This window comes from Crinia signifera, chromosome 8, assembly GCF_055691185.1.
Source record: "Crinia signifera chromosome 8, ASM5569118v1, whole genome shotgun sequence".
Classification (NCBI taxonomy): domain Eukaryota; kingdom Metazoa; phylum Chordata; class Amphibia; order Anura; family Myobatrachidae; genus Crinia; species Crinia signifera.
Window position 1 is genome coordinate 41,903,894 of NC_139224.1, and position 27,853 is coordinate 41,931,746.

Sequence of the window (27,853 nt, forward strand, 5' to 3'; positions counted from 1 at the left end):
CCAGTGAGCAGGATGCCCAAGGCCCAATAACAGCGCTTGGATAATATTAAACAAGTTCTTTCAAATGATTGTGTTTTCTTATTCCTTTATATGGACTAAAACTTAAACAACTTTAACCCAATTTATAATTCACACACGATAAATAATGACCCCAATAATAGTATATAACAGGGTGATGTGTTGGAAAAATATTAGCTCTGCAAACTGCAGGCCACAGACGTTCTGCTAGCCTGTATCCATCACAGGAGCGCAGTTCATAAAGAACGTATCTATTCATAGCACCATTTACATCAAGTCTAGAAATAGTGCTTCAAAGCCACAGGGAACAAGTGTAAAATATTGGACAACGTGAATTTATATAATATTGCTTAGAACAACATCCCATTCCTAAAACTCTTTCAGAGCCAATATTTTTTTTTTTTTATACCAACTAATCCCGTTTTTGCTTGACTTAAGTCCTGTGGCCTATTCCACAGTGGGTGTCTGTTAGAGGAAGGAAAGGTTCAAAAGGTTAAAATAAATGTAACACATTCTCACTGCTCGGTTATCCCACAAGTGAGACCTTTAAAAAAACACAAGAGAAAACACATTCTTTGATACGGCGCGGATGATACTTCCCTGCTCCTATTCCGAACTCTGTTTTGCATTTTATTTTGGAAACGGTTTTCATACTTACCCTTATTCATCCAATATTTACTAAGCCTACAATAATGAGACAAGGATTGAATGTAAGGCCAAAAACGAGGGAATATCTGTAAATCAACCCCAGCGCGCATTGTATTTGAAACACATGTTTATTTAGAATCCTGCTGATTCGGGCAGTAGAGGAGAGAACAATTTTACTTCCACATTTCAAAAGTGCCGGCCAAAGTTTCCTGTCAATCAGAAAGAATTCGTCAGGGTTCCCGATAAGCTGGAAGGGGGCTGGAGGTGGGTAATCGCAGGGGAGATTCAAATGTGTTTGTTTGTTTTACTATAGATTTTTACAGGGATACGGCCACTAGCTTGACCCTTTATAGGTCGCCATGCATTGGGTCAACCATTGAAGGTTGACACAGCTTACGTTGACACATGAAATAGGTCGACGTGGCTAAGATTGAGAGGGTCGGAAGTTCAACACAAGCTTTAGGTCAAAAGTCAGTCAACATGTGTTTTTTCAAAAAAATGTTGCCACTATGTGCCGACAGGCGGTATTTCATGCCCTACCATCCACTACGGCATGGTGGGAGAATAACATAGTGTCCCTGAAGCATGGCGAGCCATGCGAGGGGACGCGGTACACTTTGACAATGTCCATGTCGACTAGGGATGCCAATCCCAGGGCATTTTTTTCAATCCCGGGATTCGGGATTGAAAAATGCTCAATCCCGGGATTCGGGTGATTGGCTTCCCTATTTTAAAAAAAATGCCCCATCCGTCCGCATATTTTCATACCTGGGCGGGTGCGGCTAGGATCCGGGAGGTGTGGCAGGACTTATGAGGCTGTGAACAGTGGGGAACAAGCCGAGCTCTGCGACCAAAGTAAATGCAGCCGTGTCCGGGAGCGGAGGTGCAGCTGTCTGGCCTACGCAGCGTGACTATGAAATTGTGTCACGCTACGCAGAGCCGCGCCGGCAGAAGCCGGGCAACATCTGAGTAGGAGCTCAGACGCTGCCCAACATTAGACGACGCATGCGCCAAGTAATCTCGAAATCCCGGGATTGGAATCTCCAATCCCGGCATTGAAATACCAGCGATTTTGGGGCCAAATCCCGGGATCCCGCCGATCCCGATCCCGGGATTGGCCACCCTAAGGTCGACTATGACAACATTTGGGACAAACAAAGTGAAAAACTCATGTCGACCTTAGATACTCTGCTCTGTCACTTATCTTCAAGGACAAACTCTGGAATTTGCATTACAGCACCTGATGGTTTGGCCTAACGCCAAAATCTCCTTTGCAGACTACCTGGTCTGGGCAGAGACAGGGTTTTTGCATGATAAACTGGCTACTAGAGATAGAGACATCAGGTTCAGTCTCCGGGCCTGATTCAGACCCACTCACCAGGCTGCACATTCACATTTGCATGAGCCATCCGACCGGAGGCTAGCCAACTCGCTGCGTGCAGGATGATTTACACCCTGCGGGCGTATTGGGGTGCGGTGCTGGCATTATCTGAGCATCCCCCAGAAAGCGCAGATGTTCCCTGGCCATTGGAAGGGAGAGCCGCTGATGTCATGAGCGGCCTCCTTCTCACCATGGCCTTCACCACAGCCATGGAAAATCATTCCATGGTGAAAGATTTCCCCCCTGTGCACATGGCTGCTTACGTGTCGACAGGCCTTGGGTCAACACCCTCAAAAGGTCGACATGGGTTTAGGTGGACAGGGTCATTAGGTCGACAGTCAATAGGTTGACATGGGGTTTTCACCTTTTTTTTTGTCCTGGGTGTCAACACAGTCTGGAGGAGGAGTTTGCAGGTGCACACTAAATATATATGCTAGACCTTTTAATATCTTGCTATATTGCGTTTGAGGTTATTAACATAGTAATGGCCATTAGTATCGGCTTGTCCACCGCGTCCAGGTTACCTCAATAGGACAAGTCCCTAACACTACTCTGGGACAGGTCCAGGGCACAGGGCCCCCCAGGCCAGCCCAGCAGAACCACCCCATGGCATCACATTAGTGTGAAATTAAAGTGATAGTAAAAGGGATAGGGGAAATTATATGTGATAGGACTTACCTAGGTAAGAAGTAATAATAAATGTGAAGGGTGCTACATATATATTAAACAAACTAAAGGGGTGATTGAAAGTATACGATATGATGCCATGGAGCAGCCCAGCAACAGCAGCCAAAAGAGCCCAGCGCCCCAACACAGTCCCACAGACTAACACTCAGCATATATGTATAGTAGGACTTACCCTCATAGTGCCAAACTGAGGTGTGCAGTCTTGAATGTTGGGACTCCAACCTATTTAAAATCAATCTGGGACAGGTGGGTGGGGTGCTAGTTAAGGAGGAAGGCGTCTCTAGTTCCTTCCAGTGTGTATGAAAACACAATATATAGTACATAGGGGGAGGGGCCCTAAACTGCACACCCTGGACATATGAGGTGCTACCTGCTGAGACTTGTAGTGCAGCAAGCAGAAGGAGGAGTTTGTCAACACAGTCTACCTGGACACCGTATCATGCACTGCGTCCACTCCTCATGCTTTGGGCACGGTGTCGCACTACGCTTGGCACACTTTTTCATTCTCTCTCCACGGGCTAGTGGATGGTAGTGCACGAAATATCAACTGTCGGCATATGTCGGCTCAAAAAAACCCATGAAAACCCCAATGTCGACCTTCCCCATGTTGACCTAATGCTCGTGCTGATTTAATGACCCGGTCGACCTGAAGACATTTCAACCTTTTGAGAGTGTTACCTAAGGCCTTCAGTGGTCGACCTAATGAATGTCAACATTCCTGTGGTCGACCTAGTGAGCGGATACCAGTTCCACTACAATCAGGACCGCTGGTAGGCTTATTCTCCTACCTGCTGGTGGCTTATCGTAGCTGCTGCTTTGAACAACATCATACTGTAAACAGACAAATCAGATCAGCTCTGCTGCAAAGCTGAGGCAATGTATCTCTATATTGGCATGTATGGCTGTGTGTGCAGGCAACCTTCCATCCACCGATACACTAGCTTCACAGCTGGATGGGCAAATTTAACCTGGTTTTGTCGTATAAATGATTGAAAAAATATATATATCTTGCACAAGATCTCACCCTTTGTTCTTCGTTAAGGGGCATACACATGTAGAGATGTGTGCTAAGCGATTTTTCTAAGCTATTTACGGTAGGTGTTTTCCCTGTGTCCAGATCACCCATAGAGAGCACATACACATGCAGTGATTTGTGCTAAGCAATTTTGCTTAACCAAAAAAAGTCCAGAATGAGAGATGTCGATCAGTATCTCTCATTCTGTACACACAGAGAGATTTGCAGTCACTTGCTAAGCAATTTCACTAGATTTTGACTGCATGCACTGACTTTGTTAGCAGGAGATAGCAAAGTGCGGGACAGCGCATCGTAATCGCTCGGGGTATACACACAGAGAGATCTGTGCTTACTTTCTATGCATTCTAGTCAGATTTTTTTCTTTTTCTTGGACACCGCGGGTATTTGGAGAGCCCATACCTGCCGTAAACCAAAATTTTACCTCGCTAAACCTCCCACCCACTTGAATTTACCCTACGCGCCATTAACAATCCTTATATTTTTACTTGTTTATATATTTGTTCTACTGCATTTTTCAGTACATGTACTGATGTGACATTTACTTTTGGAACAGTTAATGATTTATTCCAGACTTTAACAATAAACTAGGAAAAGATAAATACTTTGTACTACACAATAATTTACACATTGCTTTTGCTTGCTCAGACCTTGCGTTGACAAGAGCGGATTATCTGAATTTACAAAATGCAATCGAAAAGACATACATATTATTTTTTCAAAACCATCCTAATTTAATTTTCCTCATGGATGTAACTGAACAGCCGCTACTTAAACCGTTCCAACAACTGCTCAGTAACCAAGACAGTGAACAAATTATTATTATTTTAAATTATTTACACTGTCCCATCACCAGACAGAGCTGAATAGTTCATCTATATAAAGATACATGTGAATCATCAGGAAAAAAAAACATACACGGATATACCACAAAACCTACAATGGAGATTTCATTTGTAATAAGGCTAAGTAAAAGAAATAAAGAAAAGGGGGTGACCATTTTGACTGAGAACATCTTTAGAATTCCTTACTCTACCCAAGCAGATAGAAGCAGATAAGCAAAAATAGAAACGCGCAATTCCCATGATTGTTCCCACCTATGAAATATAAATCTACATTTGGGGCAGTACGGACGGTGAAATGGTTAACATTACTGCCTCACAGCACTGAGGTCATGGGTTCCATTCCCACCATGTGCAAAATGGTGACTAATAGCCGAAGGCTAGTAGTAGACAGGCGCCTAATATGGTGGTTTGTCAAGCAGCTCCTCTAGGGGGCGTCAAACCCTTAAATAGAATATACAGGAAAAAGCAAGGTGTGGTGCGCTGAAAACAATTGGATCAATATGGTAAAGCAGAGGTTCCCAAACTGTGTGCCGTGGCTCCCTGGGGTGCCTCGGGACACATGCAGGGGTGCCTTGGGTTGGGGGTCCAGGACTAACTCAAATTATTAATGGTTAGTTATTTATGAGCAAAACCAGTGCTGGTGCCTGCCAATCATAAAATGTGTACAAACAGAAGCAAATCCTGCCCTTTACCACATAAATCACCCTAAGAATCGAATATATACCCAATCTAATTAAATTTTGTTTGGCCTAGGGGTGCCGTGAAAAAAGTTCTGAAACTCTAGGGTGCCCTGATTCAAAAAAGATTGGGAACCCCTGTGGTAAAGTATAAAAATTACAATATATTTATTACACAATATATAGTGGAATATATCCACTCAACAGGTATAAAACGTGTATACAATTATTACAGGTTTAAAAATGTCAAAATACAAAAAGCAACACTTTGGAATAAATAAAAGAAAATGGGTATGATACTTATAGGCTGGATTCTTGTTGAATTGTCCTTATTGGAGGCACTTGAGAGTTGGCAATTTTTATGTGGTCTGGAGCTGGTTTATGATGGGATCCACATACCTTGCCGGATAAGTGACGCTGGAGGAAGAGTATTAGCCCACTGGAATTGTGGGTGTCCTCGACGAGATGCGCCCCTACGATCCTTAATATGCAGGTGGTGGTGTCCCAAGATGGATGGTACCAGATGGTAAAATGTCCAGCAAACAGTCCAATGGTGATATATGCACCAAATGAATTCTCCAAAGGAACAAAATATCCAATTTGCCAGTAACCCAGTAAAATCAGATTAGCAGGTGCTCCCTGACATGTTTCGCCGTCCAACTGACAGCTTTTTCAAAGGTATCAGACCACAGAGCAACTGGTAATAATATCAATAGTATCGCCATTGCATCCTGAAGTAACCCTCAGCCGCTTGGATAAAAGTGCTCTGTAACATAAACCTATGTGTCTGGAAAGCAGCAGCCAGGAAACAAATCAGTGTACTGAGAGACACCAAAATCAATTTCCTTATGGATAATAAAATTAAACATCCCATGGCATTATGACATTGTTGCACAGTGGGTTTTGTGTTACAAATACAGAATTTGCATAGCGTCTCAGATTGTTTACATATGTTACATAAAAAGAAAAGTTTACCGAAAGGCTGAGGTTGCTGTGTTTGGGATGTACAGTACTGACCCATGACAACCGTTCAGCGCAGATCCCAACATTCTCCAACATGCTCATCTCTATCCTTTCCAAAAGTAGCTCATACAAAGTAAAATTGATACAGGTAATGAGATGGAGCATCAACCTCACTCTTACATGTAATTCCATTCTTACATTTAGGTTGCACACTTGCTCCTGAGGAGGCCAGAAGCTGATTTGTCCAGGGAAACGCGGTGAGCTCATTCATTGGGACCTACCTACTTACCTGTAATCCAATTCACCATCTCCTGAACACCTAGAGCACCACCAGAGACTGGTAAAGTGATCCAATCCATTTCTGGGATATCTAGCCAGATCCCTAAAAGCACGCCAGACACCCAGCGGTCGCCATCAGGACATCTTGAGCTCTTGAAATGATAGAGCACACGTATATTGGGAATACTGTGATTAATCTACAACCAGAGGGACCTCAATTCATCCCCCATACATCCAGTACCCATCAGTGGATCGCCTCAACAATTGGTAATATGATATTATCTCCCATGCAGTTTGGGAATATTCTGTGACTTTGGGGCAGATGTATTAAACCTGGCGAAGAGATAAACTGTAGATAAAGTGGAGAAAAAGTGGTAGGAGATAACGCACCAGCCAATCAACTTCCAACTGTCATATTTCAAACACTGCTGATTGGCTGGTGAGTTAGCTCCTTCCACTTTTTCTCCACTTTATCTCCAGTTTATCTCTTCGCCAGGCTTAATACATCTGCCCCTTTGTATCTGACTTTTAACTCTGAAATATACCACCTGATGTCACAGATGTGAAATTTATCATTTTCTAATTTTTATATATTGTGTTTTACATTACTATCAGTTATATTATTATTGATTTTTATATTTCTCTTTAGTATAGTTAATAAATATTGTTTATAATTGTGAACCGAATGGGTTACATCATTCAGCCTGCACTGGCAAACCTTGTTTCATTTCTCAAATTTTTAGGGGAGTGACTACCCCTTGCCAGCTGCTGATAATAGCGCACCACTCATCCATTGCTTTGTTATTCCACTGTAATTGTTCATATTTGCAGTACTCATAAATGAAAAGCCCAATCAAGAGGTACGGGAGAGAAAAAAGGTGGAGAACCGCTAATCTAGTAGCAGTTATTTAGTTATTGACATGGTTTTATGATGTGGCTTTTGCTGTTTGTGATCGGGAATAAAGGGGTATTAATACACCCCATAATTTATACGTTAAACTGTAGTGAAAAGTCAAGGAGTTACTACACATGGCTAATACTGTTCAATTATTTTATATTGCACCTTTTCTGGCTTAGGTGTCTTCATCAGAAGAATGTTTTAAAGAACTTACGCTACAAGGTCACAGAATGCATTCTCCACAAACAGTCCTTTAAAACCTTTTTCACTTCCAGAGCGGAAAAACCTTTCAAAAGAACAACACAAAGATTGAAGCAAGAGATTATCCAAACATACCTTGGTTGGTGTACTATGCAGGACAAATCTGAGCCTAGAGCATCACACGTGCTGTCCTAGGTAGTGCCAACCAAGGAAAAAAAATCTTAAACATGAATGTACAGACTGGCAGATCGTCACTTCATTGCCAGAGGCCAGTCAAAAACTTTTTTCCAACATTTTTTTAAACAGATGTGGATTGTCTAGATCCAGCAGTAAACTCGACAATCCAGGGCTGTTTCTGACAAAACAGATCCGACTGGTTTGAAAGTCGGAACTGTTTTGTTGAGTTCTACCTTCAATGCTGTCGGAAACAACAGCATTGTATAGGAGGCCGCTGCTATTTCCCCCATCAGAAATAGCGGCGGGGATTGAATCCCTTTGCATTTATTTCCCAAAGATCTCATATTCACTTACATCAAAACATAAAATTGATGTAAAAAAGTTGACTTTTATCTAGTTTAATAACAGTGCGACTAAGGATGTCAATTTTTGATAATAATTTTCAGAGTTTTTCAAAATAGTAAGATGACTTCTAAGGTATTTTATTTCACATAAATAACTTTTTTATGAGTCTTATAACTAAAATGTACCGATGGATTTACAATAATAAATGTGGGGTTAAATATTTCAGGGTAATTTCGACCCACCAGATTACCGGTGTAATAATTTTCCCGTACTGACGCCGGGTTAAACAACACAACAGTGAAATTCTTGGCTCGGTGTAATGCCGCTAAAACACTTTTTTTCCTCTTTTTTTTTTGATAGAATAACAGTATAAAAGTGACGAGTTAAGCTCCATGTGGTATTCTGTGTTCTATGGAAAGACATTACCTGACAAGGCTCAAGCAGATTCTCTTTTCATGTATGTGCACGTATGCATTAAATTAACGTCTTAACTAGGGTTAAGTAGTACTAGAAATAGTGGTATTCTCTGATCTGCCCTTATTCTGTGTGGCTAGTGACAGCTCGATAAACATGTATCCGCTAGCCCATAGAATGTGTGAATGTGGATATATCAGTAGGATTATCTAGCAGAAATTATTACACATTCCACACTCTACACAAATCCATAAAATGTCCCGCGATTGTACAACAATACCCCGAAACAGCTAGGTGCTGTGGGAAGCGGAATCCCGTAAGCGCACTTGTAAAATAGATAAAAAGAAGCACTTCAAAAGTAATTAAGGGTTTACAAAACAAACCTTTAAAAAGGAAGATTAACCCTTTGCCACTTATAGATTGTCTGAACAGGCCTATGTTCATTACAATTGATGAACGGACTGCTGGATTTTTGCAATGGAACTGCGGGAATAATAGATCAAATAGACCCCTTTAGTCATGTTTTTGCAGAATAATGAAGGCATCAGAAAGCATCTGACAGCAAAACTGACATTAAAACAAATCGTTTGGCCATGGGCAGGAGATGGGACCAATTAACACCTACTGTCTTCTGGTCAGTGATCAGTTCCAATATGCAACCCCCTTTGAGATATTTTCCAGTTCATAACAATGTATTTGTACATACCGCTATGCAAAATAAATTCAGCAATTATAGTTTTTTACAGAATAACTGCACTCCTTATTCTAATTTGAAGGTGCACGACCAGGAAGTGGGCAGACCATCCCAAAAACTCTACAGTCCTTCCCTCCTGTCCAGCACAGGAGGTTATTCAGACCTGATGGCACGGCTGCGAATTCGCAGGCTTTATTTACTAAAATGGATTTGAAAACAGAACCTCAACAGAACCATTGTCCAGAAATCAGCATTTTCAATAGAACCACCAGAAACAGTTCTATTTGATTTTACTTCATGTGCCGTAACTAGACATGTTTGGCACCCTGTGCCAAAAAGGGAATTGCCCCCCAATACTTAAAAAAGGAACAGTGTGCACTGGAGGGGTGGGTCACAAATGTAGGTTTTTGCATGAGGGGCAGATGTAACATGTGCAGAGAGAATTAGATTTGGATGAGTTATTTAGTTTCTGTGCAGGGTAAATACTGACTGCTTTATTTCACACTGCAATATAGATCTAAGTTTGAAGTACAAACCCCACCCAAATCTAACTCTCTCTGCACATGTTACATCTGCCCCACCTGCAGTGCACATGGTCTTGTCCATTAGCAAATGTGCTTTGCGAGTGAACCAGAATCAGGCCCATAATGCCCACAGGACTAGTACCGCTTGTGCACACAATGCCCACAGGAATAGCGTCCCACTTCCACAGTATCAGCCCTGTCCCCCTTCCCCACAGTGTCAGCCCTGTCTTCCCTTCACATACCATTTTATTGGACTCCCACTGCTGCTTCTATCTGTCCTCCCTTCTCCTCACCACAGCCAGTGATAGCGTGTCCTCTCCACTCTGAACTGTATTCCCCAGCCCACTGCTCCCATCCTCAGTCAGTCACGGGCCGCCTGCCGAGCAGATCGCTGAGTCTAGTACACAGAGGGGGAGCACCGATCAGTACAGTGAATCCCCTCTGTGTCCTAGACTAGGCGCTCTGCTTGGTAGGTGACGCTGTGACTGACTGAGAAGCAGCTGGGGAGCACAGTGCAGCACAGAGGGGATGTGCTGTAATTGCCTTTGGCTGGAAGAGTCAGGGAACAAGGTGTGTGCTGGCGTATGCACCCACAGTGCAGATGCGCTGTGGGCAAGTCACTGCTGCCACACACCTAGTTAAGGCCCTGACTCTGGCTGCATATACTGTACCATGGTTAATAAAGGCACAATACTAATTTGAAAATTGATGGATATGCAAATTATCCCAGGAATAATAAAGGTTTGTGTGGGTGATGTGTCATGTTTTGGCCAATAGGAGTGCTTTTCTATCACTTTTATCAATTTTTTGTCCCTTTTGAGTCCCTCCTTGGTTCTATTAAATGTCACTAGAATACAATTAAAACTTCTATGGAGTGTGAACAGAACACATTTAGAACTTCTAGTAGAAACAAATGCTCCATCGAAAACAGAATGAAACAAAAAAATCAACTTAGTAAATTATCTGTTTTGAATAGAAAAAATTGTTGTTGATGTTTTGAGGATGTTGGTGTTATTCTGGTTGATTTTAAACATTTTGAGTCAATAAATGTGAAAATTGCCAAGCAAACCTTTTTATACATCATAATGACCTGCAATGTTTACCTTATACAGGTTGAGTATCCCTTATCCAAATATCCATTATCCAAATTATTCCAAAAAGCATACATTCCAGAAACTTTTTTTTTTTTACTAAAAGCACTGTTGGGGACATCTATAACAGCACTACTGAGGACATGATATGTAACTGGCACTACTGGGGACATGATATGTAACTGGCACTACTGAGGACATGATATGTAACTGGCACTACTAGGGACATGATATGTAACTGGCACTACTGAGGACATGATATGTAACTGGCACTACTGGGGACATGATATGTAACTGGCACTACTGAGGACATGATATGTAACTGGCACTACTGAGGACATGATATGTAACTGGCACTAATTTGTGCAAGCAAATGATTGCTTGGCATTTAAATTCAGTACCGGAGATTGTACACAAACTTTTTTTCATGTTTTGGAACCTTAGTTTATGAACAAATAAAAAATATTTGTGTGCATTTCATGTGTTTGATGTGTTTGTACAACATAATTGATACAAGATACATCATTAAAATATAAAAATATTCTGAAATACGGAATCATCCATTATTCAAAATTCTTCTGGTCCCGAGCATTTTTGATAAGGGATACTCAATCTGTATAGGAAATATAATCTTTTTTTAACACAACATTTTTTTTTAAGTGTATATAACAAATGTGAGTGATGCTGGCCTTTCTAGCGGATATTTTATAAAGGGTTAAATAGACCCAAAATCTAAAATCGACCATAATTTAAAATAAATAAATCTTTATATAACTGTAGGTGTTGTAATGTGCAAGGAAGTGGCGGTTGAGGAAGTGCATTTTGGAGGGTGCTGAAGCAGTTTGTACGGCTACATTGTTGGTTTCTAACTAGCGAGAAACTTTGAGGCACTAAATTCCACTCTATACTACCATAACAAAAACCAGCTTTAGCTCTCTAGAAGATGTCACTGTTTGATAGACGCACTGCAATTGGCTGGATCAAAGGTAGAAAACCCCCGTCAAGCTATCTCAGCTGAAATCTATAAATATTTCTATATTTCTTAATAAAAAACAGATTGAACAATGGTTGAATTCAGTTGTTCTAAACTTTGACAGGGAAATCTCACACATTCAACATTTTAAGAATGAAAATATTGTGTTCTCTTTGATGCAATAAGGAAAATATGTGGCATGAAAAAGATGTCTAAATGTTGTGACATCTACAAAGCGAGTGATACGTGCACATCAAAATAAAATATTGAGAGCCTCCCTCTAATTGTCCACGAAGCCGTACTAAGAGATTACTGCTGTCAGTGATACACATTCCCAGAAGTAATGCTTCTCTGTGCCTGAGAATGTCGCACAAATAAAAAAATTAAAAATTAAAAAATTTAAAAAACTGTAAGACTGGCACCAAAATGATAGAATATTTGTGTATTTTGTTCAAAAATAACAAGATGGCATGAAACCCTCACACCGTCACACGGCAGTGATTTTTGCCTGGAAAGCATTACCTAAAATACCTTCAAGCTGAATTACTCCAGTGTTACAGGGAAGAATGATTCACACCAATGGCCGGAAAGAAGAGCATGAAGTTATTGCACCAGGCTTAAAAGTTCTTTTACAGCATCTCCTCACAAGAGTACAAAACATCAATGTTCGGTATTAACCACTTAACGGGATAATATTTTTCACGAACACCGTTCAAAAATTAACAGAAGAGTTTTAAATAATTGAATTACCGTATATACTCGAGTATAAGTCGACCCGAATATAAGCCGAGGCACCTAATTTTACAACAAAAAAACTGGGAAAACTTATTGACTCAAGTGGGACCCTCACTCGAGTATAAGCCGAGGGGGGCTTTTTCAGCATAAAAAATGTTCTGAAAAAGTAGGCTTATACTCGAGTATATATGGTAGGTTGAGAACCTCTGTGTAAATCATCTAAACATCAATGGCTAAAAGATTAGACCACTGATGATCGAGACATCACAACCATTGCAATCCTAAACAATGGGGATTCTATTATATTTGCCCAGCTGCGGCTAATCTTTGGAGCTGCAGGGTGAGATCAGCAGTGGCAGCATGGCAGGTGCCGGGGGAGGGAAACAGGAAGCCATCAACATCTGCATCAGCACCATGATGGGGCAGATTCTCAGTCAGACAATGGTGTCCAATGGGAGAGTTTATTCACTTTATTCCCATAACAGGCCCATACACTGGAGAAACTCAGTGTTTCTGAATAGCGACTTCACAGTCACCGCCCAGCGCTCTTCCAATACAATTCTTATACAGGGCTTATAAATTGATACTACTTAGTTGCATACACAATACCAAACAATCACTCAATCCCCTGAACATCGGTGCGACTCAAAATCAGGCATGGACGGGTCCAGGTACCAAGACAGTAATTCTCAAATGCTGTCCTCGGAACCCCACACAGTTGCTTTTGTCCAAGTCCCCTGTAGATCTTTGAAATGTGATATTCGGACAAACAGTACATCTGTGCCCAGCTAGGTGATGTGGAAAACGTAAACTGTGCAGGGTCCGGAGGACCACTTTTGAGAACCACCATTCAAAGCCATGGAGTGCAAAAGTGGGCGGAGATAAAATACCAACCAGCACCTAACAGTCATTTTTCAAACACAGCTTCTAGCATCTCGTGCACACACGCCCCCTTCTGCCTCTAATGAGAGCTGCTCCATCTGTAGGTTGACACAGGTTGACATGGATTAGAATGACATGGTCATTAGGTCAACACAAACATTAGGTTGGCATGGAAAAGGTTTACATGAAAAAGGTCGACATACGGTTTTCATGTTTTTTCTGGTGTCTATGTCGACTTAAGTCAACATGGACACCCTGTAAGCTTGATACGCTCGGCACACTATTATATTCTCGCTTTATGCCCGCTTGGAAAAACCACCTCTTTTGAGAAAAAAAAACCCGACCTAGTGACTGTCGACCTATAGTGGTCGACCTAATGCTTGTAGACCTAGTGACCGCATCCCCATTCCTGTATGCTCCAGAGACAGCAGTTAGTTACCGCGCAGGTGAGACCAAGAGTGCGGGTGTATAATTGTTTTTTCTCTATTGGAATAATACAGCTCATTTCTTATAGTTATTATTACGCCTGGAGAGAGTAATATAATTTCTATTGCATATTATAAAAGTGACCCCATTATACATAAATCCGTCTGGTATACTGACACACACAAATGTCCTGATGCAATCACTGGGAATCACTGACCCAAAAACAAGGACATTATTCAGCTCCCATTTACACCTTGTCACCGCCTGGTTTATAGGGCTACTTGTAACACCTCTGTATAAGGATCATTCTGTGATTATGACTGTTGGTGAGCAGTATGAGTAGTACCATATTAATAGATTTCAGTGGGTTTTGGCAATGTTCTGACTCATTCCGTCTTCTTTATGTGTTTCTAGAGTTTATTTTTACAGGTCGCAGTCACATGCTGCTCAGACGTTCTCAGTGCGTTTTACGGCTTTCCTGCTCGCTTTCCTTGCCCTGATGATGTGACCACGATCACATTAATCCGCTGACTCAGAATGTTCATTTATACACAATAAAACCACAAACAATAAAATACAAAATTAACGACCCAACAATTGCTTTCTATGAATAAAACGGTCAATCTTGAAAGATGAAAGACATCAACCTAAGTAAGATTCCTAAAACCAATGATTACATCTAAGAATCGCTATGAAGTTCAGTTCATCAATGAATTGACATGAGGCTATAAAGAAGCATTACTCCTGGTGAGGTGAGTGAATGGTAACTAGATCCTGGTTGTGCAGGGCTGGTGCAAAGTTATCCAGCACCCTAGGCATAGTTATCTAGTTACATAGTAGTTAAGGCTGAATAAAGACTTGCGTCCATCTAGTTCAACCTTCGTTGTTAAAGTGCATGATCTATTTGCTTCATCCCTTATATAACTGAAATCTGATATAATTATGTACAGATTACTATTGTTGTTAGTACCCCTGGATGTTTTTGCCCAATAGATTATTGTCCAACATTATTTTAAAATAAAAAAAAAAATTTTCTCGATTTAACAGCGCTAAAATAAGGCCGCTGCTGGGTCGCTAACCAGGAGCACCACTCCTATAGATACAAGCAAGCAGAAAATATAGAGTAGCTTCCCAGCGCTGGTCTATGTCTTCTAAATGTTATTCTCCCATAAATTCTGGATCTGTTTCTGGGGTGTGTTGCTAATGGGACCACACTGACCTTGGTGTTGGTCCCTATATGCAAAACAAGGTTTCTTTCAGAACGCTCCTCAGACAAGATCCTGCTATCTTCTTAGTAGGGAGGGAGAGGTGGTAAACCAATATAACTGACCTGATATTGATTCCCTATATGCACATCATGGTATCTTTTATGGCTCCAAAACCTTCTGTTAGCTCCTCTATTCACACTCAATGAATTAGAAAAACCGTACTGACCTGGCACCAGTGCCCTATGTTCATATCAGGGTTTCTTTACTATGTCCCAGGATTCGAAGCCAACACCAAACGTCAGAGATTTCCAAATGTTGAATGGTTTATTAAAACATGGTATATAAAAACTCCAAAATCCAAAAATTGATAAAAAGCCAGTATGGAGAGGGACGGAAAACTTCAAAACCTGTGACCCAAAAACAGCTCTCCCTTCCGGATAGGGGAGGGGCGTCCAGGGGTGGGACCGATGGAATTGGTCTGGTCCAAAGCTGTCCGTACCTCATCCACACCACACCAACGCGTTTCAAAGTGAATTCTTCCTCAGGGTGTGCTAGTGACATATCTGCCTATGGTTTATATACCCTACCCTCTCATCTGGGGGTGGGAACAATCCTGCCCCAGTACAAGGTAGGTACTAAAACCCGGATAGTACTCCTTTATGCAGATGCTTAAAAAACAAATGGTTAAAAATCCAAAATACATTAATCATATCCACAATAGTAACAATATACACAATCCATAAGAAATATTTCATAAAATACATACATTGACTGGATTGTATGTATTTTATGAAATATTTCTTATGGATTGTGTATATTGTTACTATTGTGGATATGATTAATGTATTTTGGATTTTTAACCATTTGTTTTTTAAGCATCTGCATAAAGGAGTACTATCCGGGTTTTAGTACCTACCTTGTACTGGGGCAGGATTGTTCCCACCCCCAGATGAGAGGGTAGGGTATATAAACCATAGGCAGATATGTCACTAGCACACCCTGAGGAAGAATTCACTTTGAAACGCGTTGGTGTGGTGTGGATGAGGTACGGACAGCTTTGGACCAGACCAATTCCATCGGTCCCACCCCTGGACGCCCCTCCCCTATCCGGAAGGGAGAGCTGTTTTTGGGTCACAGGTTTTGAAGTTTTCCGTCCCTCTCCATACTGGCTTTTTATCAATTTTTGGATTTTGGAGTTTTTATATACCATGTTTTAATAAACCATTCAACATTTGGAAATCTCTGACGTTTGGTGTTGGCTTCGAATCCTGGGACATAGTAAAGAAACCCTGATATGAACATAGGGCACTGGTGCCAGGTCAGTACGGTTTTTCTAATTCATTGAGTGTGAATAGAGGAGCTAACAGAAGGTTTTGGAGCCATAAAAGATACCATGATGTGCATATAGGGAATCAATATCAGGTCAGTTATATTGGTTTACCACCTCTCCCTCCCTACTAAGAAGATAGCAGGATCTTGTCTGAGGAGCGTTCTGAAAGAAACCTTGTTTTGCATATAGGGACCAACACCAAGGTCAGTGTGGTCCCATTAGCAACACACCCCAGAAACAGATCCAGAATTTATGGGAGAATAACATTTAGAAGACATAGACCAGCGCTGGGAAGCTACTCTATATTATTTTAAAATAATTTATTGTCTCTGCCGACACCACTTCTCCAGGAAGAGAGTTCCACAATATTACCTGACCTGACCATAAAAAAGTTTTGTTTTTGTAAAGGTACGAAATCTTCTTTCACCTAGTCTCATGCCCGCGTGTCCTAGAGTCCATCCTCAAAGCAAAGAGGGTGCCTGACAGTTCCTTATATTGGTCCCTGATATATTTATACATGTTAAGCATGTCTCTCCTTAAACGTCTCTTTTCTAGCGTAAACAATCCCAAATTGTCCAATCTGTCTTCACAATTCAATCTCTCCAACCCTTGTATTAGCTTTGTTGCTCTTCTTTGGACTTTTTCCAGTTCCATGATGTCTTTTTTGCAGTGTGGGGCCCAGAATTGTACTTCATGTTCTAGGTGCGGTCTTTATAAAGCGGTATAATTAGCTTTGCATCACTAGTCTCCATACCACTTCTTATACAGGCTAGTAGCCTATTTGCCTTTTTAGTAGCTACAAGACACTGAGCACTACACCCCAGTTTGTTGTCTATTTGAACTCCTAGATCTATTTCCAATTCTGATTTACCCAGTTTAACTTCAGCTTCCTGCTCCCACCACCAATGACACACCAATACCAACTTTTCTCTAATGAGAACTCTGGCCCTGACCAATTAATATTCAACAACTTGATGGATATTAATCGCCGGGTGATGCGATCGCATGCGATTTGCGTGTGATGTGATCCGCGGCCAGGGTGCAGTGAATAAATTAACTAGTGAGATCGCACGGCACGAAACCGTGCCATGCGATGCCATGCGATTTCACACAGAATAGCCCACTAAGCAAATAGCTTAGTGGGGGCCCTGCAAATACACAAGTCCCCATATTTGTTCTCAAAATGGGCAAAACCATATGCACTGCAGGTGGGGCAGATGTAACATGTGCAGAGAGAGATACATTTGGGTGGGGTGTGCTGAAACTGAAATCTAAATTTCAGTGTAAAAATAATGCAGCCAGTATTTACCCTGCACAGAAACAAAATAACGCACACAAATCTAACTCTCTAAAATTGTATTTTTAAACAGATCTGAATAAGGGCCACTGCCTTGGATGGGCAAGTGTACCAAAATTGTTACTTCTTAAAATGAAACTGGGTGATTTCAAATAAATTGCAAAACATCTACAGTAAACATATGTTTCTATTCTGGGACAGCTTCCCGGATTAGTGACAGTACGTATGAAAAATTCCAATGATCCATTGCTGCCATCCGTAAAGTGGAAGGCTTGAAATTTATTTCCAACATCTGCCATCTGGGCACTAAGAAGTCATGCACACAAAGGGGAAACATCATCGGATACTGCAATATGTTCATCGACATGTCAAAGTCTTAATGCCCAAACTCAATGGATCATTGTGATCAAAACAGAACATCCATTCAATGTTCCTGAATGTAGTGATAACATGCATCCTTTGCTATTTTGATGACTCTGCAACTAAACCATCTGCTTTTACAGTTGTAACTTTTTTTTAAAATAAACTAACCTGATTTTTTTTTTTTTTTACGGTTAGTCCCTTTAGAAATAAATGGGCACATGTTTAAAAGAAGACCTGCAGAAGAAGTTGGCGATTTATAATAAATAAAGGGATAATTACGGGTCCACATTTTTCTTTAGTAAATACAGTCCCTGGAGAGATTTTTGAAAAACTGCAGAGATGCAAGCAGCGCACGGAATCAAGGGCAGTTGCGTGCTTTGGGATCGCTATCAAAGACATTTCTTTTTTTTTTTAAGTGGGAATCAAGGCTCCATTTACAGAAAATTATTAAATTGTTTAAATGTCATCATTCCTCTGCCAAAATAACTTTTATTTTAATAAAACTCATTTTTGGCCAAAGTCCACTCCTAATACGGTTGACACGAACCGGGTCTGTTCCTTTTAAAGCGCTAAACTTCTTGGGCTTAATGTGGACCCAAAGGCAAGCAAAGTGAAATATTTTATTAATAACAACCATTGTTGAGTCAGAAGTTTTCAATTTGAGAAATCCTAATGTTTTGACAATAAATATTCACATTTTGAAGTCTTTTTTTCTTTTATCATGGCCTAAAGGCAAAACGATGCAATAAATTAAATGTAGATGTTCAAAGACTAAAGCTTTATCTAAGACACAGTCCGTACCATTTGTTACACTCCGGTAATATTGTAGCCCTGAAACCACCCCAGTTGGGAAGCATTTCAGGACCACCTGCTGGAATAACATAACCAAATAGCAACTGAGGGACAGTCTTATTATCTGGTGCAAGCACTGCTGACTGGATAGAAATGCCCTCCGTTCTTCTGGTAGTTAAACCATGAGTAACTGTTTTATTTGTTATGAGTAAATATTCTCTATCTTAAATAATGGGCATATTTCCTATCTGCCACAGATGACTCAATATGGTGATAACAGTACATAAATTAAGTAGATAAATGAAAGAATTTTTAATTTGGATTTTTTTTTTTGTTACAAAATGTATTACCATTTTTTAAACAAATGTTATATGATAAAAGGCAAACACTGCTGCTCACCTCTATGGTGGGTATTGAAGTGTTTTGAACACCAGTGGCCACTGGATGGCACCCAACGGAGCAATTCAAGTGTTGCTCCTTTTGGGTGCTCACATCCGGCGGCCCTGACTTTTTTGACCAGCTGGTAACTAGCAAGCAGAACTACAAACCCCCGTCATCTCAGCATTCTCAGTTCCACCAAGTGGAAGATCTCTTACCATTGGCGTTCAGTATAAGTGGGCACAGAAGTATCACACAAGTGCCATGGTACTAAGTAAATTATGGAGATAGCTGGTCCTTTATAGTGGGGGTAAAAAAATGTTGCCTTTACAACTAGCCTCTATGTGCCTCTGATGAATATTAACAAGTATCCATGTAAGTGACAGTCACAATCACTACGCTTGCATGGCCACTGCCACGATTAATAGATAACTGCATTTGCAGGTCTGGTTGACCTGCAAACCCCGCCCGGCGAATGTGATGTCAGCTGCCCACCCCCTGCCAGTCTGTCTTGCCCTCATTGCCATAAAAATGGCCAGCGTTCTCAAGGGAACGCCCATGGAACGCTGAAAGTTCCATATGGTAATGAGGCTGCCTGGTGCCCCATGCCCCTCTCCACCCCCCGCCCGCTGTGCAGGGTGCGTGCACCCAGTGAACAAAATGTTCGCTGTGGGCTCACGCACCCTGTATATGCATATGCACAGAAATGCGCAAGCGCACAGCCCGACCATAGGGCAACCCAAATAAGTTCCTTAATAATCATACTTCCCTTGTTACTTAGTTCTATAGCTGATAGTGACTGTACAGATGGGGCCGGGCTCTTCTTTGCTGGCGAATCGCCAGAACGTCACCGCTGGCGATCCGCCAGCAGCCCGGCTCGCCATTTGACAGAGACGCGCGTGCGTCTCACGCGCACGCGCGCGTCTCAATCTCCGTCGGCGGGACGACGGGAACCCTGTCCGTCTCTGCTTCAGGGAGACGGACAGGGTTAGGGGGGGTGCGGGCAGGCGTCGGGGACCCCGGTTGACCGCCGACAAGCCGGCGGTGACCAGGGGGAATCGTTGGAAGCGGGACGCGCGTGCCTCTCGTCCCCTTCTCGCTATACAGATGGCGGCTAGCGGGGTATGGCGGCTGGCGTCGCCATCGCCATCCCCTGCAAAGATGAGCCATGCCCCATCTGTAATTTATTTATACAACTTGTGCAATTCATTACTATGATTATTTATTTTATATACTGTGACACAATGTTTGTTTGCTTTTGCGTGAAACCTATCAAGGTCACCCATTCAATACGTGGTTCATTATAAGACATTTGAAGACTCTAACCTGATCTGGAGAGGGTCTATGGCTAGAGAGCGTTCTCCCGGGAGAACGATGATGGTGATGGTGGTGGTGGTGATGGTGATGATGGTGGTCGTCTTCATAGTTGTCCGCTATCAGCTTCATCCGGTTTTGTGTCTGGGTAGAAAACAAAACAATATAAAACATTACACACAGAGTTAGTCCTGATTTGCAACAAACCAAAAATCAAGATAACCGGCCGTGTCCTCATCTCACCCGTCATTTACAGAACTGATTGCGCTCCAAATACACAACAAGATCTTCTCATCCTGCCACTAGTAAAATAGAACCACGTGTGCTGCAGAATGTAAACAGTGGCCGAGACATGCAGTGCTGGCTCTGTACATCCCTCCGGCGTAGTGAAAAAACACACAAAATCATATGCAGGCAAAGTAACAATAATAACACTACTAATAATACTACTAAAAATAATAATAACAATAATACAAAGGTAAAACAATAATACCTAATCAGGTTTTTTGACTTCCTTGTACTTTTACTGCATTGATTGTGATACCAGAATGAAGCACTATTTCTTTTAACCTTACTATGGGGGAATATTCTACTGTATTCTGTAGTGCTCACTAAGCAGCAGTCGTTTGCTGCTTAGCGAGTGTCTTAACACCGCCCGGCCAAACCCCCCCCCCCCCCTGCGCCGAATCCCCTCAGTAACATGCAAGGGGGTGTACACGAACATATCCACTTGCATGCGACCAAAGGGGAGATAAATCATCCGATGGTCGCTGTATCAGCCAACCAATCAACCTTTTACAGGTTGTGCTAGAAAAATGTCAATTTATAAATCTCTGCCATAGTCAGAGACAGATCAGAGTACACAAACAGGTGGGTAATAACATGCTGAATCAAGGAAATAGGGCCACAGGCTACTGCGCAAAACAGGTAAGCCAGGTACACACAAGAGCAGGCATGTCCAAACTATGGCCCTCCAGCTGTTGTGAAACTACACATCCCAGCATGCCTTGCCATAGTTTTAGCATTCCCTAATAGAAAAACCGTGGCAAGGCATGATGGGACTTGTAGTTTCAACACAGCTGGAGGGCCATAGTTTGGACATGCCTGAACTAGAGCGTTCTCATCCCAATATATCATTTCCGGACAAATCGTAATGACATATCCGCCAGATCATTCAGTGTGTACCAGTGATTTGCATACTTCCATGGGCATTACAGGTTTCTTCTAGTCTTCCCTGCTATTGGGTCAACTAAAAGACATCACTTCTGAAAATACCATAAATCACAAATATCTGAATAGGGGTCAGAGTCTAAACTACACAGATAACGTAGAATTACGTCACTAGGCCGCTCCCCCTACACATGGACCGAAGTTTCCTGTTTTTCTTCTCCCCATTCTGTTCACTTCACTAGGAAGTGGGCAAGATGCAGGAGGGGGTGCTCACTTTTCTGGTAGTGTGTCAGGTCTACCTGAAAAATCTGGAGTCTCCAGCAGGATCCGGGAGTGTAGACAAGTATGAGTGAGTCAGTGGAGATGAGTGGTGTAACGTGAGCACAGATAGATGTCATAATTAATCACTTTCTAGATGCGAGAGGTCAAGTCCAAATTATCCATGGATTAGAGTCACTTAGCTTGACCTTTCATGGCTATGTGATGAATTGCATTGTTTTTTCGGACTTTGCTATTCACGATTAATAATTTAAAAAAAATGTCAACACTGTAACAGATTTCAAACATTAGCTACAGCAGGGTTGCCTACGCTCCCGGAATGGCCGGGAGTCTCCCGAAAATCGGGTCCCCCTCCCGGCCCCCCCGGAAAGGTGGGCAATCGGGTCCCCCTCCCGGATTCAGGGGGACCCCCACTGCGCCCCCCAATCGCGGCCATCTTATCCCTACCTCAGCATTTAAATGCCGCAATCCGTGGGTCTCAGAGGAGGGGGCAGGGCTAAAATGCCACAATCACGTAATTTTGGCAGGTAGGAGCTGATTGGTTGGCTGTTTATCACTCTCTATTTTATCACTTTTAGGGCGGGATGTACTAAAGAGAAAATGCGGTAAAACGGGGTTTTCCCGCATTTTCCTATGTACATGTCGTCGCCTGGCAGGGTATCACCCCCGTCCGCGTGCCCCCCCCTCCCGTCCTCCTTTGATCTCCTCCTCCCCCAGCAGGTGTCACAGCCGGCTGCAGAGGGAGGAGGAGACGCAGGGGGACACTGGCAGCCACATCACAGGTATCGCGGGGGTCTCCGTCACCGCAACCCGATGCTAGCCACATATGTTAGTACATATGCGGCAGCATCGCGGCGGCTGCCAGGCGAAGGGCGGCGATGTATATTAATACATCCCGCCCTTAGAAGCTTAGTGCATCTGGCCCTGTGACTGGTAGTGACTTCCTTTTGGAAGTCTTACCTGCCAGTCATCCACATGACAGCGGTCCCAATGGAAGGTGTTTCCTCCCTCCGGGACTGTCAGTGTGGTCTGTGATAAGCAGACAGCTGGCTTCGGGAAGGAAGCCACTACCTACCTAATTGTCCATAAAAGCCACGGGTTTGCTCGTGCGCAGTACCGTCACCAATATTACAATATTACACGGCACCTACAAAATGTAAGTGAAAGGACTATAGTGTAAAATGCAGGTATTCTTCACAAGGCCTGAGCACTCTATAAGATGGCAGAACTGGTTTATGCAAAGTATGAAATGGGAATATTGCATAGCATCCGCCGTATAACATCCCAAGAACAAGACACAGTCAGGAGACAAACAATACAATCAATTGTTAGGCAACGCCAAGGTATTACATAAGGAGTAAAAACATACATTAACCCTAACTTCAGCGGTACAGTAGCCTTCAAACCCCAAGGAGACCACCCAATATGTAATAAACCCCCAAATCTCCAAACTGTGATCAACAGTAATCGTGCACTGCCCCTCTATATTTAACAACCCTAAGCAAATGATTGTATATTTATATAATACCTTGGTGTTGCCTAAGAACTGATTACATAAATGTCACGCATTTATGCTTAAGGGCATGCTGTATGTCTCCTGATGCAAGTATATACCACAGGGAATACAGTGGGTGACAACTTCAGTGACTTTCAATAGACTTATTTCCATAGAACTATACTTGTGTTGTGTTATACTTTGCTTCCACATATAAATGGGGGTGCTTTTGTTACCCCCCCCCCCCCCCCCAATGTAGCTATAAAATGTCATTTCTAGAAATGTTTAGAAGCAGTGGCAGCACACATATTGGGGTGCTCACGTACAACACCACAGAGCTGGCTCCTATCATACTGTACTGAAGCACAGAAAACTTAGGTAGAAATAAGACAGGGTAACACATGTGCCCATATACTGTATAACATATGTGAATTTGTGGCTCATGTGTATTACACTAGAAAGTGATGCAGAATGGTCGATTTTGGGCAACACTAACTATAGGACTACCCAGCTATTAGAGAATCCTACAGAAAATAGAGACATAAGTTACATCCATTTGTGGAATACAGTAGTCCGCTATGGGCAATCCTTGTTTACGGTTACTTCAAAGCAAAGGTTATCAGACAGGAAACTGTGGTACAGAACACAGATATGATATATGAAGTGCTTCTTACTGCAATGCCACGTTATAAGACACTTGTTTTCCTATTGATTGTATTAACCTTGTACCTTCTACAACTTTGTGCTTTTGGAACGCTTTGTTCTCTCCAACTTCCCAAGTTGCAGGTTACTGGTTTGCTCCATTAAACTGCAGATTATTGCATTATTGGAACAGTGCCTTATATACAGTAGATCCTTAAATGCGTGCCTCGATGCCCCCTATTTCATCTCCCGCTTTGGCAGTTGGCAAGGACATCCTGTAATATAACCCTGTGGCCCCCTTTAAATCTGTAGTTTGTAATGGTAGCACTAGCTGAAGTATCTGGCATTTCCTGGGTTTAAATTGGTTATTTCAGGTCACTGAATTATGGTTATTTCTGTGAGTTTTAAGTTTTCATCCAAATTCATCTGACAGAAGACCCAAAATAGGTTCCAGGTGTCAAAGTTCTGGCAAATGTACAGTAACAAGTGGTCTGACCAGGACCTAAACCTCCTAGTGTGTCTTCTGAGATCCAATGTTACCACTCTGCAAACTTTTCCCCTGAATCCATCCAGTGGAAGGACCAGAACAGGGTCCCCGGGTCAAAGTTTTAACCCAGCATACTCTACCTGGAGATCAGACCAGGACCCTAAACCCCCGAATACCTGTCCAGAATCCAACGTTGGTTTCATCTCAGTTGGTGCAGGGGTGTTCAAATACATTACAAATAGAAACCTTAATATATATATATATATATATATATATATATATATATATATATATATATAAGATTACAGACTTTGAGGCTGTTTATGGATCTTAATATCATGTAGCCACAGCAGATACCACGAAAGTAGAAGCAGGTACCAGCCATCAGGTTTTTCTGCTTTATACATACAAAAGAAATTACAGTTGACCTTTACGATATTTAAATATAACACAATGATACAACCCACCCGTAATGTACTTGCTTCCAATCATTTCATAACTACAGGGAGCGAACACTAGAACAAGGATCTCCCATCCTGGCACTTACAATTAAGTTTGGTTTTTATTTGAGGACTATTTAATTCCTTCAAGTGTCAAAAACTATTAATAAAGCTCCCACAGACTTTATATAGCGCTGAAAGGAGACACCAGAGTATTGGTACAAACCCTACGACATGAATTATGGTGGTAAAGCCCGAATATAGATACAGTATATACCTACAGTATGCTACACTATAACTACACTATAATTCTAACAACTGAACTCTACAATCCCTGATCTGTCCACAGTAATAAGCACTAGTGTATGGGATCATTGACTTCATGTTAATGAAGACTGTAGATGGGGTCAAGTTGAATCAATTACTAATGAAATACATTAATGGAAATGAACTCAACACAGAACTGACCGGTTGGTAAGAGATCAATACCATAATACCACCCCCAGGCGATGCACAGCTCAGCCTTGTGTGAAAATCAGCAATGCGGCCTCATCCGGAACATAAACGTGGGAGCTTCAAAGTGTTACAGGCTGAATACTTTTCTAATCCAAAGATTTGAGCTTGTGAACCCTTCAAACATGGTCCATCTGGAAATCCTTCATATGGATATTAAACATCTTTAGATTTGTTTTTTTTTATTACCGAGATGGAATTAAAATTCCGAAGAAATAACTGATGCAAAACAAAATGTGGGTAATCCACATAAACCTACTCATTACACGGGTCTGTCTGATTTGTGCTTGCAAATGAATGCAGTGGGTGTCATTAATATGTGGCACCGCCAGTAAGCAGAGACTAGCTGGTCTTACAGCATTTCCATCTATAAATAACAAATCAGGGTGAATTCACAACTGAAAACAGGGTGGAAAGTTAAAACGTGGATTACTGCTTGCGGATAAGTATTCTTTATCTGCTTGTAGTAAGGTGCAGAGCCAGGTACAGAGTGTGAGGGCCCCAGGCAGATCCGATCCTAACCAATTTAGGCAAGATTTTGTCTGGTGCCCCCTAGCACCATCAACAGTTCTGACCAATAACCCAGAAGCCCTTTCCCAGCACATCATCCATTACCCAGCAGCACAGATCACAGCAGCAGCCAGCAACATCAGTCGCTCCTCACCTATAGTAATCCTCATCCACAGAGCCGTAACTAGACGTTTTGGACCTGTTTCCAAATTACAATATTTTAAATAGAGACAGAAAGGGGTGTGGTCTTGCTGGGAAGGGGTGTGACCACACAGCAGTACCAAATCAATTACATTGCAGCAGTAGTGCAACCTTATTCACATTACATCACATGATAGTGTCCCTTATTCATGCTACACCACACAGTACCTCTTTACCTTATACACATTACGCCTGTCACATTACGCCTGACCTTATACATATTGCCAACTGTCAATGTGGAATGTATGCGCACAGGCATTCCAAATGTCCTAGGTATTTGTCTAGTTTGCCTATGCCTAGCGCCAGCTCTGACCCCAGGCCAACTAACTTGTGGGTAAACCTTCTACAAAAATTGCCTACAGTCATGCTCTATGTACTGGATGGTAGGTATGTACGTATACCATAAACGGATCTAGAATTATGGTAATGGGTGGTCCCAGATCTAAACACAATAGTAGGGGGACCTTTGCGCGGCATAGCCGTGCGGCAAAAACGGGGCGTGGTCTCATGGGAAGGAGGCGTGGCATCACAAAAAGGGGTGTGGTATTATACTTTAGACCATACACAGTAATGCCCATTACACATTTTAGCAAACTCCGTAATACCCATTAAACATAAAGTCACACGCCGTAAGGCCAATTACACATAAGGCCACACACCATAATGCCCATTACACATTGTGCCACACATCAAGATGCCCATTACATACTATATAACAAACCGTAATGCCCATTACATATTTGCCACATAAGTGCTGCTAACCTGCCTGCTCATTGCTAGGGGGTTGATGGCACCATATTACCCATTACACATGATGCCGCACACCATAGTACCCATTACACATGATGCCACACACCATAGTACCCATTACACATGATGCCGCACACCATAGTACCCATTACACATGATGCCGCGCACCATAGTACCCATTACACATGATGCTGCACACATAATGTTCCTTACACATGATTCTGCACACATAATGCCCCTTAAACATGATGCTGCACACATAATGCCCCTTACACATGATGCTGCACACCGTAATGCCCCTTACACATTAAGCCACATATTATGCGTAATGCCCCCACATACCGCCACTTGTAGTGTCCCTTAAGCAATGCCCCCAAAAGTGCCACTTACTGTAAACTTTTATATAAGCCTTCGCTGCTGCGGCTGTAGGGAGAGATGGAGAGCGGTGCAGCTGCTTCTATGGGGAGAGCGGTGCAGCTGCTTCTATGGGGAGAGAAGCAGAGCGCAGTGCAGAGTACGCTCCCACTCCCCTCCTGGTGTCCCCTCTAGCCGAGTGGACATTTTAAATATTGTGCGTGCTGTTGTTGTGCGTGACGTCGGGGGAGCACGCTGGGCGCCGGCACCACATGATTAAAGGGGGGCGGGCTGAGGTGAAAGCGGGGAGAAGAATTGGAGCGGAAGCTGCAGGGGTGACAGTCATTGACAGCTGGGCAGAGAGCAGGGGGCTGCCCGGCTGTATTCAGAGAACTGCAGGTCACGGCTGTTTGAAATAATACCCCTTTCACAACAGAAA

At 42.3% G+C, this 27,853-nt stretch overlaps 1 protein-coding gene across 12 annotated transcripts in view; it reads right to left on the bottom strand.

Moving 5' to 3' along the window:
* Window positions 1-27,853, bottom strand: part of ERC2 (ELKS/RAB6-interacting/CAST family member 2) — an 875,436-nt gene that overhangs the window by 228,606 nt on the left and 618,977 nt on the right. For all 12 annotated transcript variants that reach the window (XM_083156222.1, XM_083156227.1, XM_083156223.1 and 9 more), the window contains one exon: window positions 20,586-20,717. In XM_083156222.1, coding sequence (XP_083012348.1) covers window positions 20,586-20,717 — 132 coding nt within the window. The remainder of the gene's footprint in view (window positions 1-20,585; window positions 20,718-27,853) is intronic.